The sequence below is a fragment of the Didymella exigua genome (genome assembly GCF_010094145.1).
Source record: "Didymella exigua CBS 183.55 unplaced genomic scaffold M421scaffold_75, whole genome shotgun sequence".
NCBI lineage: Eukaryota > Fungi > Ascomycota > Dothideomycetes > Pleosporales > Didymellaceae > Didymella > Didymella exigua.
In genome coordinates, this window is record NW_022984849.1 from 39,467 (window position 1) to 52,578 (window position 13,112).

General features: G+C 43.4%; 2 protein-coding genes across 2 annotated transcripts; one reads left to right on the top strand and one right to left on the bottom strand.

Moving 5' to 3' along the window:
* Positions 1–6,501: 6,501 nt before the first annotated feature.
* On the bottom strand, positions 6,502–8,545 carry M421DRAFT_367782 (uncharacterized protein). The gene is made up of 9 exons (XM_033589730.1): positions 8,447–8,545; positions 8,250–8,397; positions 7,984–8,119; positions 7,737–7,921; positions 7,653–7,689; positions 7,522–7,589; positions 7,066–7,469; positions 6,943–7,010; positions 6,502–6,833 (listed from the first exon to the last, which is right to left on the bottom strand). The coding sequence occupies exons 2-9, from the start codon at positions 8,391–8,393 to the stop codon at positions 6,661–6,663; spliced, it is 1,215 nt and encodes a 404-aa protein (XP_033442627.1). The 5' UTR covers positions 8,394–8,397; positions 8,447–8,545; the 3' UTR covers positions 6,502–6,660.
* A 1,195-nt stretch (positions 8,546–9,740) lies between these two features.
* M421DRAFT_10611 (acid protease) lies at positions 9,741–10,939 on the top strand (the record flags this gene model as incomplete). Its single annotated transcript, XM_033587117.1, has 2 exons — positions 9,741–10,209; positions 10,272–10,939. 2 exons carry the CDS (start codon positions 9,741–9,743, stop codon positions 10,937–10,939), a joined length of 1,137 nt encoding a protein of 378 aa, XP_033442628.1.
* Positions 10,940–13,112: the final 2,173 nt, after the last annotated feature.

Consider the following 13,112-nt stretch of genomic DNA (forward strand, 5'->3'; position numbering starts at 1 on the left):
ATACCAGGCTGATAGGTGGTACTGACCAGCGAAGATGAGGAATGGTGGCACTGACCAGCCAGCAGCGCTAATAGCAGCAATTAGCGTTACCCACTCGCGATTGCCTGGCTGAAGAGTCTTTGGCCTGCCTCTCCTCTCTGCTCCTGTTATAACCAGCTACGTTGTAATCTTGCCTATTATAAAGCTAGCTTTATTAAAGTTATAGACGTCCTTATCACAGATACCCTGCTTAGCCTTTGTCTCTTCTACAAGCTTAAACTACCTCTTTATTAATATTGCATCCTTACACAGAGCTTGCTGCCTATTATACACTTAGTTAAAACACGTCCAAAGACTGTCTGTACGCTTGACAAAGTTAGCTGGCCACTTCTGCCCAACCTGGCCAGCGCCGCGTGCAGCCAGCAGCTTATCAGCCATATCACGTGCAGCTGCGTAGGTAGGCGCAAATCCACGCTGATCTAGGTGAAGTATATAGCTGACAATCATCTCCTCTTCTCTCTAGGTAAGCTTCCTTAAGTTAGGCTGGCAATCGCGTCACGCGCGCTTTCCAGCGCGCTGGTCAATTAGGGTTGATTTTGGGATATTAAAGACTGTAGCAGCGCGTCATGTACTCTGAATTTAGGCAGAATCTATAGATAAGAGAGCAAGCTGAATATCTGCTTTATTTGACTGCATGAGCAGAGCGCGGCGTGGAGGCATTGTGTGTTAAGATAGAGTAGGTGATCAAAGTTGGTGGGGTGACCGACTCGCTTGTCTGACCGACTCGCTTGCGAACCATGTTACTAAGCTTTAGTATTCTCTACTAGGCAAAACTAGTCTCCTATTACCTTAGGATCCTTACAAAGTACTCTCTTGCACTAATACTTTTAATTAAACTTAACTCTAAGCTCTAGCTAATGTTTAACAAAGTTAGTAGCTAAGTTCCTGCTAATAGGGGTCTAGTGGCGCTTAGCAAGCAGAGAATTGGCTATATCCTCTACATTAGCAAGCCAGGGCGAGTAGCCTTGCTTATCTAGCTTTAGTACGTGCTAGACAATCACCTCCTCCTTAGTACTAGCTAGCTTGATTATGTTAGGCTTGCAATTGCGTTGTGAAGTAGTTCTAGTAAGTCAGTTACTAAGGGTGCTTTAAGACACGTTGTAGATTGTAGCAGCGTGTTGCTGGGATAGTGTCGCGTCTTTTTTAGATAGCCTGTAAGGCAAGCTGTATATTAGCCTTGTTTAGAGGCTTTTTTGTGTTGTTGCGTTGAGACATTGAAGGTAGAGTGAAGTTTGGCGTGGTCTTGGCAAAAGTGACCGGCTCGCTTGAGTGACCGGCTCGCTTGTGGAGTACGTTAAAGGCAAGAGAATCGACAAGCAAGAGAAATACTTTTGCTATGACCCTTCTACGACACCTTTAATATGGTAATGCCTCACTCTATTAAACGAAGAAATGCAGTGCATATCTTTGCTTTTGTAACAGAGTAGGCGCCCTGCCCTCGAAATCAATACTACGTGACTTCTCTGCCTCTACCAAAAGGTAAGCACAAGAATACTTTAGCAAGTATTCGTTGCGTAGTATAATATATATAACGTACTCCACAAGCGAGTAGGCTGGCGGATGGGTAGGGTATGCTTTTTTACGTTTTGGCTTATAGCTTCTTAACTAGCAGAGATACGCTTACATAATCTATTATTTAATAGAAGCGCCTAGTATTGCGCCTTCTAATAAAAAAAGAATTAGCTAATTCTGCCTAGTATTAGCTAAGTTATTAACACTACCTAGCAAAGTATACCTATTAATAGGTATGCTCGCTAGGTACCCCCCCTTTTTTAACCTTTTCTAGCATCTAGCTTATGCAGTTTAATAGTTATAACAAAACCCTCTACTACAGAAATATAGAGGTAGTTTTTCTCTTTCTTTTAAGCCCTATTTTGCTAGAATCTATGTATTATTGACAAAGTTTTGGGGGGTACCCACGAAGGACGTTGGAGTATACCCATTCCGCCAGCCTACAAGCGAGTGGCTCACACAAGCGAGTGGCTCACTTTTGCCAAGACCACACCAAACTTCACTCTACCTACAATGCCTTAATGTAACAACACAATTAAACCCTTAAAGGAAGCAGGAATACAGCTTGCTCTTTAGGCTATCTATTAAGACGCGACAATCTCTCAGCGACGCGCTGCAGCCATCTACAACGTGTCTTAAAGGACACTTAGTCACTAACTTGCTAGAACCTCTCTACAACATAATTATAAGCCTAACATAATTAAGATAACTAGCACTAAAGAGGAGGTAATTATCTAGCACGTGTTAAGGCTAGATAAGCAAGGATTCTTACCCTAACTTACTAATGTAGAGGGCATAGCTAATTCTCTACTTACTAAGCGCCACTAGACCCCTATTAGTAAGAACTAGGCTGCTAACTTTGTTAAACATTAGCTAGAGCTTAAAGTTAAGTTTAATTATAAGTATAACTACTACAAGAGAGCGCTGTGTAAGGATCCTAAGGTAATTAGTAACTAGTTCTAGCTTGTAGAGAATACTAAAGCTAAGTATAGTATCCTAGATAAAGACACCTACAACTTTAATAAATCTAGCTTTATAATAGGCGTTATATCCACTAGTGCTGTTGTCCCAGGCTCTAAGCGTTAAGGGAGACCAAAGACAGTGCAGCAGGGCGACTAAGAGTGGACTAGCATTATCTAAGGCATCTGCGCAAAGGGCTAGTCTATCCTACCCTTTATTATCCTCTCTAGCAAGCACCACCTCTCAGCCTAGTACAAGGAGCCTAGTATACCTAATAACTAGGTTATTAGTGTCTCTAATAATAGCTAGACTAATAATAAGCTTAGAGTAAAGTAGTTAAAGCACTTTATTAAGTATATAAAGGCGCGCACTATTAGTAGCTACTAACTACTTATTCTAGACAGCTATAAGAGCTACTACTTAGTTAAATTCTACTAGTACTGTGAGGAGCACAAGATTATCACTCTGTTTAAGCCCCTATACTTATCCTATCTGCTACAGCCGCTTGACGTGGGTTGTTTCTCCCTATTAAAGAAGGCCTATAGCCGCCAAGCTAAGCAGCTGATGCAGAGCAAGATCACTCGCATCACTAAACTTGAGTTCTTCCTGTGCTTTAAAGCTGCTTTTAATGCTTTAATTACTAAGAGCAACATCTAGGGAGGATTTAGAGGCACTAGCCTAGTCCTATTTAACCTAGAGGCTGTAACATTAAAGCTTGAAGTACAGCTTTGCACGCTAATACTACCTATTATAGACAACAGCATGTAGGAGTCTAAGACACTAAGCAACACCCTAGAATTTAGGTCTTAATTAAAGCTAATTTAAGAGAGTATCTAGAGACATGCTAATAGCTTACTAATATTAATAGTTAACACCCTTAATTAGCTTACTAAAGGCGCAGAGCTAATAGCGCATTTCCTAGTTTTAGTACGTAACTAGGTTGCTAACCTTTAGGTAGCTAATAAGGCTGCTATACGCTATAAATTACACAAAAGAAAGTAATTATAGCAAGATAGGGTATTAACCTTTACTAAGTAAGTGTAGCTAACTACTCTAAAGAAGTTTAAGGCCTGTAGTAATAGGAAGAAGGCAAAGAAGAGAGGAGGCGCTAATAGCAGCACTTAGTTATTAAGACACTGTAGCATGTGTAGCAAGGCAGGGCACAACAGGACAACGTGTAAGAAAGATGTGTAAAGTACTATAGATTAGTGCAATATACTGTGTAGTACATGATATTATTGTTGTGTGCTGTAATGTTGTAAAGTAGTTGTAGTGTTGGTGTAATCTTGGCAAAAGTGAGCCACTCGCTTGTGTGAGCCACTCGCTTGTGGAGTACGTTATAGACAATTATAGTGTTAGCCAGCTAGCTTTGCCTCTAGCTGCTATAAGCGCTATGCCACGTGTTGTGTTCGTGCATAGTCGTTACAGTTAACAAGTCACTAGATGTAGTAGTCTGGCCAAAGGCCAATAAAGAATATCTACTTCCTAACAACTTTTGCTAAAAAGCATGCACAAGTTAACTAGACGTCTAGTTAACTGCGTAGATAATATATATCTAGCTTAAGCCAAGCCGGCTAAGCTAATGTAACCGGCTAGCTCTAGCTCTTCTTTAGCTTTAGAGTCTAGACCGTTACACTAGAGGCTAGTTTTGCACCGAACTTTTAGGTGCCTAAATACCTGCCTACAACAATATAGCATCTCCTGTATCATTTCCTGTTAAATTTAAGTCTACTTATGTTGGAGAGTTGCCTTAAGCTCTAAGACTAATGTAATGTGGTGTAGCTGCTATTTGACTCGCTCTTTGATAATATTCCGCATGCTCTTAATAGAGATAAGATCTAGTGAACTAGCAGGATAGGAGAGGCTCACAACTAGGCTGGCGGATGGGTAGGGTATGCTTTTTTACGTTTTGGCTTATAGCTTCTTAACTAGCAGAGATACGCTTACATAATCTATTATTCGATAGAAGCGCCTAGTATTGCGCCTTCTAATAAAAAAAGAATTAGCTTATTCTGCCTAGTATTAGCTAAGTTATTAACACTACCTAGCAAAGTATACCTATTAATAGGTATGCTCGCTAGGTACCCCCCCTTTTTTAACCTTTTCTAGCCTCTAGCTTGTGCAGTTTAATAGTTATAACAAAACCCTCTACTACAGAAATATAGAGGTAGTTTTTCTCTTTCTTTTAGGCCCTATTTCGCTAGAATCCCTGTATTATTGACAAAGTTTTGGGGGGTACCCACGAAGGACGTTGGAGTATACCCATTCCGCCAGCCTACTCACAACACTACAATTCCGTCTATAGATTGCTAGTATCAAGTTAGTATTGCGAGTGCTATAGCTTGGATTGTTACCCTCTTGCAGAAACTATTTGTATTGTTAATCTGCAGGTACGTCAGGCCTCAGCTTGTCTAATTAGGCTACTGTAGACCTATATGCATTACAGTACTTTGGTAGAATCTTCTCTACATAGTATGACGCTCTTACAGAGTTGCTAGGCTTTGTTACCACAGGCTCATGTGCCTTCTCTGCCTCCTATTGGCGAACGCGGGCCTCCCAATCGCCAGGTTAATTAGTGGCTGGGCGCCTTCTTGGTGTTAGTAGAGGGTTTAGAGTAACTTAATGGTTGTACTTGTTATTGTAGAAGGTGAGCTTAGCTGCTTGCTTGTAGCAGTTAATCTAAGCAGCAAAATAGACAACGTTGGAAGTCTTTTTAGGCTAAACAACAATTGTAACGACGCAGGCACGAAGAGAGATATCCGGAATAGGTGTGAATCCGCTACAAGGCATATAGGAGCGCTAGGATGATAAGAACACTAGGATATATTCTCTACACCTATAGGTCTTGTATAAAAGGATATAGAAAAATTACTCTACAATACTACAGTTCCTTGCTCCTTATATATAAGGGTTTAGAGGCAGTTTGGTGCAACCTTATGCCATGCAACAAGGGCCATAGTCATAAGTCGCTGGTCCGTATCCTAGTGGTATCGGGTCACTGTTCGTAGCGCGTTGTTACAACAATGTTTTAAGGTACTGCGCGCTCACCAAGCACACGAAATATCTACTTAGCTAAGAAGTTATTAAGCGCCATATAAGCATCGTCAATGAACTGTACTCCATCCTAGTAGCCTACAACAGGCTGATATTGGATACTTGCGCAGTGATTCTGCCTCTGGTTGGCCTGTAGGTTGGTGATAGCTTTCTAAGTTGAAGCTCGAAACATAGCAGCGTCAGCTTGTGTGTGGGGTGCTTGCTGCAACGTGTTGATATTAGAGTTGAGTAACTGAGTTTTGGGAGACTGCCAGCGACTCTCTTAGTCAGCATCAAGCAGCTACTAGAGCTGCTCATCTGTGATCTTTGGAGGCCTGCCAGAGCCTTGAGATCTACATAAAAGCTGCTTTTTGGCCCCCCCATCGTGTCAGCAGGCAGCATTATCACCAATCTCTTTTCTAGGAGCAAGCTAATTATATGCAATTAAACTTAGAATTTTGTGTTGTTTAAAGAGCCTTGGGGTAGGCACAGGCTAGATATTGTTCTAGTGATCCTACGCGTAGTAGAACCACAAACGCGAAGGGGTATTAGCATGTAGCTTTCTAGAATCAAACGGCTGTACTTTGTAGCTATGTAGACGCATTTTTAATTAAAAAATATACAGATTTAGTAGAGTTATGGCTGCTTGAAGTTGAGTACTGACGCGATGTTTGCGCGCGCGACGAGGTTATGTCAGCAGAAACTGTCCGAGTTTTTCTGTTTTGAAGGACAAACGATACTCACACTTCACCGAGGAGATGACTCTGTAGTGATCGCCAAATAAGAGCCACGAGTTCTACCCGATGCTGCATCTTGTTATTGTCACCAATCGATTCAACGCATGCAACTAATGCAGTTGCGACAACTACGATAAAAGGTGCGCGAAGATCTGCTCGACTTTGAGCGAGATTATGACAGCGACTACTGGACTCAAGTACTCCGTCAATCGCAAGCTGTGCAAGATAGTCAAGTGGAGACCAAGAGAAGGTAAGGTGAAGAGCTAGAGAGAGTTACATGAAATAGTGTGGAATAATATGGATTGACAGCAGCGGGTTAAATTAAAGAGATTATACTGACTATGTTATAACCTTGCTGAGACGTGTGAGAACTACCTTTTTACACCTTGTAGGTTAGCTTTGCATCATTCGTCTTATTAATTTCGATATTATTGCTCTTGAAGCATTGCTGGGTAATTGCTTTGCCAACTAGATGGACCTGCGGGAGGCAAACAATAAAAATGCTTATGTAGACTTCGATAGCGCACCAGAATGATACCGGGACAACCTCGTCTATTGATGTTATTAGCTTGTGCGCGTACGCCAAATGTATAAACAAGAGACAATAGCAGAAGAGATATCGTTGTTATGGAAGAAAGTGGCATGACTGTCATTAACTTACACGTGAAATTAGAAGTGTAGAATGCTGTAAGCGTGATTGAAAGCCGTGTGATTGCGATCATGGAAATTCTAGTCAGTGCTAGTTAGTTGCAAAACAACGGTGTTTTTAAAGCGGCCTACGTACACAAATCCAAAGGCGAAGATAGACACGACTTCAATTTTCTTCCACCATTGCAACTGCAGCTTCAAAAGCCTCGGGATAGGCAGCGAAATAATGACGACTTCGATAACAAGATTAAGGATGCTAAAGGCAAAGTTCAGGCCTTGTCTGTCCACTGCACACATCGGCGGGTTCTCTCCGTGCATTGCATTATCACCAAGGTACATGCGCCAGCGGTGAGATATCGGCCAGCATTGGAGCAGGTGAGCGAAGAATATCGATACCATGGCAGTTGCGCATAAAGCGATCAAGAGATAGGTGACCTTTCGAATCTCCCCGGTCGGGAATAGGCGGAGGTAGAAGCAGAGGATGGCTATCTTGGTAGAGAAGGTGAGTATAACGAAAGTCAGTTCACTGACGAAGAAGTACTGCAAGAGTCAGCCTCTAAATTTCGGTTTTGTCCATTGTAGGTATCGGCACCTTTGCAGCATTCGCGACTGTGGCAGGTGATAGCATGTAGATGTCCTGTCCAAAGCCGTAGTGGACCACTTTATTAACGTCAGAAAGGGCTCCTTAATACAACAAAAGAGTGTTGGGAGTGAGAAACTTACTTGTGAGAAGACATATAAGCTGGCCCCCAGCTATCGGCTAAATAATCGTTAGTGTTGCTTCGTAAAAGATCTCTGCATGCATACTGCGATACCGATCACCACCCAATCATCTGCACCCCATCTCACGGAGAACGGCGATGTACGTGTGACGAGGCGTAAGCATACAGCAACAAGAGCGATACTCGCTGTAGTAATTGCTGTCGTTGTTATCATCGAGGATCGATTTCGAACTTCTGTATGGCAAGCCAGGTGAATCGAATATTTACCCGCTGGTCTCAGTCAGCTTCACTATATAAGCAGAAAAGCTGGGTGTGTCTAGATTTCCACTGACCATAATAATCGGGAAGAGAGCAATACATGTCAAAACATACATCCAGCTGATGTGGGATCTGAGGGTCGCCGCAGATACAAGCTTGGTCTACTGCATTACATCCACTGTATTCTAGAACAGCCAGACTGCAGGTGTGCTAGCATCGGTCAACGTTAGTAAGATCGAGAGGTATAACTCTCTACTTGTTTTCGCCGAGAGGGCCGGGCAATTGACTGTACTACGGAAAGCAAAATACTCTAAATGGACACTAAGTGCAGTGTACTTACAGAACATCGCGGTAAGTCGTCAAACAAACCACCGGTTGTCACATTTACGTAAAATGGTGCAGGCGGAGCCTCGTTCACAAGGTTGCGAGCCGATATCGAGAGATTCCAGTGTGCTAGGATCAGAAATATGACAAAGATTGTCATCGTGCTTTGAGTAGTCAACGGAGGTAAGATTGATAGGATAGAAGTCGACATGCCTGTGCAAGCGCTTGCCTTGATTTAAACAAAGAAGGTTCTGCTACGAGAACGCGTCTGCAGGGAAAGCCCCTCGAGGTACAGAAGCTTCTTTGCAAACTGTTACAACATTGGTTGCAGGGCTGTGAAACGGTTGTTTTACCTTACATCCTAACGTTGCTATCAAATGCGGTCGAGCAAGTTTCGCGAGACTTCAGTTTCAGAAATAGAAATAATTACTAATAAGTTAACGAGAGATGTTGTGAAGGTGGTTTTATTATTGCGCGTGCATTAATTGATGGCACGCAGCAAGTGCAAGGATATAGCACCTTGTCAAAGTTTAAACAATTTAGAGTTCAGCAATTGTAACTCAACCGCGATTGTTACGCGCACAGACACGGTACCGATACCGTAGGTAGCGGTAGAGAATTGTCCGTGCGCGTCGTGTTTCAGAAGTCTCAGTCGTAGAACCGAACGTCGCAAAGAACACATCTAACCGGGCATTCTTGTACCCGGGAGAGCGAGATATCTGACTACGGGGTAATGCAGTTGTTCTGCATCAATACCGACATCTTCACAATGCAATCTGCACGCTGCCGGCAGCAGCCTTTTCAACAATCGAGTCAGCTTCGACTTCACATTCACGCGTCACCCAACAAGGTAGGAATTAAATTTTTGGAAGTAACAGCAAGGCTCAGACAGGTAACCAATCAAGTCAGTCTGAGGTAGCTGAGCCCCACTTAGTTGATTGTTGACAACTGTGCCCGGCAGCATGCACTCTAGAACATGTTCACCTCTTGGCCCACGGCAGGATTGTTTTAGTCTCAATCGCTCGTCGCCACAGATCAATAAACAGAAGATCGATGTGCATGTCAGCGTTTGTCATGAAACGCAGGGGATATGTCGTCTGTCACTATGAACCATGAAGCAGATGACAGGCTTCACTCCTGTCAGAGCTTCGAGCACAGAGAAGCTTAGCCATGCACCGGCCCTTTTCGAAGGACCTTTCGGATACGGTACGGAGTCTGGTATGGCTGACATGGATTATCGACGTACCCGAAGGCACTGCGGCGGAGAAATGGCGTATCTTCTATCTGGTATAAAGGTATGCTCAAGGTTGGCCTCCATAATGTCCCTATATCTCTGCTGGTCAATCTCATCATGGTTTTCCTACCTTCAACTTTTTTTCTTGTTACTTGTTTCGTGGCTCTGTGCAACTCGGCGCCGGCGCCAGTTCCTTCGGCAGGCTCTAAGGTTCTTTCATGCACTGTTCAGCATTTCACCGACGCCTCTGGTAGCAACACATTCATTCCTATCATGCAACTAGGCATTGGAAGTCCACCACAAAAGATTACAGTCTTACTTGACACTGGAAGCAGCGACCTTGTTGTTCCCCAGACTGGCAGTGCCATCTGTCGGGACAAGCAGCAGCAGTGCACCGCAAACAAAAGCAAGTTTTCAACCGGATCATTCGATAGAGCGAAATCAGCTGGTATCACCGATACTAGAAGCCCACCGCTGAATGCTACTTTCCAAAATGGAGTCCAGTTACAGGGTAGCATCGTAAAGGCTGCCTTGACAATGGGCAACCAGAGTGTGGACGGGATCATGATGGGTATAGTCACTAAGGGAACACTTCCTCCAGGCGAAGCTCTGTTTCCAATCTTTGGCGTTGGTCCCAAGCAAGGAGAGGGCATTGCCAAACCCTACCAAAACGTTCCTGCAGCTATAAAGGATATTGGAGCTACCAACGCCAATGTCTTCGGTGTCTACCTGAATGATTTCCGTAAGTCTCTAAAATACCAACTTTCTGCTGCCCTTGACAACATAAGTCTAACTCTTCACCAGGAGGCAACGATGGATCCATCGTGTTCGGTGGCGTAGATAAAGCCAAATTTCAGGGCAAACTCCAGGCGGCACCCATTTTGGTCAATGACAACGGTCAAATTCCATCTTTTGTGGTGGATTTTAGCTCCGTCAAGTTGATCTCCGGTAATGGAAGTGCACAAGGAGCGCAGAGTACCGACTTGACTCCGCAGGGACGGCCCTCCTTCACCTTGATTGACTCTGGCAACCCAACCGTTCTCATCTCAACCAAGTCAGTAATGAGTCTCTCTAAGGCTTTGGGCTCTACCTTCAACAAGAGAACCGGAAACGTAGGCAATGTGCCGTGCAGCATGGCCCAGGAGGGTTTGAGCATGAGCTTTGGTTTCAACGCCGACAACGCGATCATCCAGGTACCCCTCGAGCTCATGATGACTTCCGACCAGAGCTCAGGAAACGGAGACTGCGCTCTTCCAATTTTTGCGACGGACAGTGACACTGGAAGCTTGGGCGCACCGTTTATGCAGGCCGCATACGTTGTCTTTGACATGGATCAAAAACAACTGTTGATGGCTCAAGCGGTTCTTAATGCTACAGAATCGAGGATTGAGGAATACAACCCAACAAAGACGTCAAAGTCATCAAAGTCATCAAAGTCGTCAATGTCGTCAAAGGTGTGCGAAGCACAATAGGTTTATCACTAGAGCGACTAGATTCTTCTTTTTCAGCGTAGAATGTGCTTACTTGTACTGTAATGCGATGCTGTGCAGTGTACGATCTTTTAGTCCGTGGAGCGAAATAGTTACGGTACAGTCTTCCATCAGTCCGTGCACATCCTCGGCTCGTGCACGATTTTGGCCCTGCTACCCACCACACAACATGAGGCTGTAGAGCCACCCACAATAGTAATTATCGTGAGATTTTGTTGTGGGATAGAAAATTAAGGTTTGCAATTACAGTTCCCTACATGTATTTACTTAGAACCTTGGTGGTGCGGCCACTGCGGGTGGTTGTTGTTGCAATAGGCCAGGCTTTGTTAACATAGTTGTCAACGATCAAATGAAACCAAATCTGAGTTCAGACTTAATTTGGTCTGGTTATAGGCTATCCCTAGATTTGTTTAGTTGATTTATGGAGGTTTTTAAATCAATTTGTTTAAAGGATTTGCAAATTGTTTACAAGTTAAATCTAGTTTAACGTAGACGCTGTTGTAAAGGAATTACTCGGCCAACTTATCCTATCAAGATAACGTACCTCACGGGCGAGCCGATCACACGGGCGAGCCGATCACTCTGCCAATACCACACTGTTATTCTACCTTTCAACCTAATGCCTTAATAACAACACAAATCTAAGCCCTTAAAAGAAGCCTCAATACAGCTTACCCTCTAGGCAGTTAAACAATACGCGACATTTACACTGCAACGCGCTGCAGCTATATTCAGCGCGCTCTATACCACACTACACAATCAATACGCTGGACAGACTGCACAAACTGAATTTGTACTAAATCCAAGGAAGCTAGACACAAAGCGTTAAGGATAGCTAAAAACAGTGCAGCAGGGCAACCGGAGTAAACTACGGTTATATAGGGCGTTAATAGCACTAGATAGGCTATTCTGCCCTTAGTTATCTTTAAAGGCTACAATCAGCTCTCTGCCTAGTATAAGGAGGATAATATACCCTAGGACTAGGTTATTACAATTTCGAAGAGCAGATAGACCACTAATAAGCTTAGTTACTAGTGGTTGGAGCACTTAAACACCTGTACAAAGAATCAGAGCTAGGGAGGGTATTAGCTGCTCCTAATTAATAGCTACAAGAGCTACAACTCCCTTAACTTCTAACAATACTGCAAAGAGGCTAAGATTATTACTCTGTGTATGCCGCTACACTTATCACACCTCTTGCAGCCACTAGATATTGGTTGTTTTGCCCCTCTAAAGATGGCATATAGCCGCTAAGCTAAGAATCTTATGCGCAACCATATTACGTATATAGATAAGGATATCTATAACTTTAATAAGACCAGCTTTTAGATAGGAGTAATTAGCTTAATAAAGGTTGTTATAGGCTTAGAGAGGCGTACAGGCTAAACCTTATTTAGCTAGGTAATTAGGAGTGGGTTACAGTTATCTTGTAACAACGCTCTACGAACAGTGACCCAATACCACTAGAATACGGTTCTAGCGACTCATGACCATGGCCCTTGTCGCATGGCATAAGCTCACACCAAACTGCCACCAAACCCTTATATATAAGGAGCAAGGAACTGTATCATTATAGAGTAGTTTTTCTGTATCCTTTTATACAAGACCTATAGGTGTAGAGAAGATATCCTAGTGTTCTTATCATCCTAGCACTCCTATATGCCTCGTAGCGGATTCACACCTATTCCGGATATCTCTCTTCTTGCCTGCGTCGTTACATATCTAGAGCATCTGCGCTGCTAGGTATGCAACCCTACCTTTCATTATCTACAAAGGGCGTGTCTATATCGCTGCCTAGTATAAGGAGACTAATATCCTGTACAGCTAGGAGCTCTTAGTCTGTAAGAATAGATAGACTAATAATGTGCTTAGTCTTAAGTAGTTAAAGCATTTTAACGCGCATACAAGAGCGCGTTAGAGGGGGTTGTACAGGCTGCTTATCTTAGATAGCTATAAGAGCCACCTTAACTAGAGATTTAAGGACTACTGCTAGGAGAACAGAATCCTTACCCTCTGTATACCTCCTCACTAATTACACATACTTTAGCTACTTAATATAACGTACTCCACAAGCGAGCTGGCCACCCAAGCGAGCTGGCCACTTTTGCCAAGACTACACCGAACTAGGCTGGCGGATGGGTAGGGTAGGGTAGGG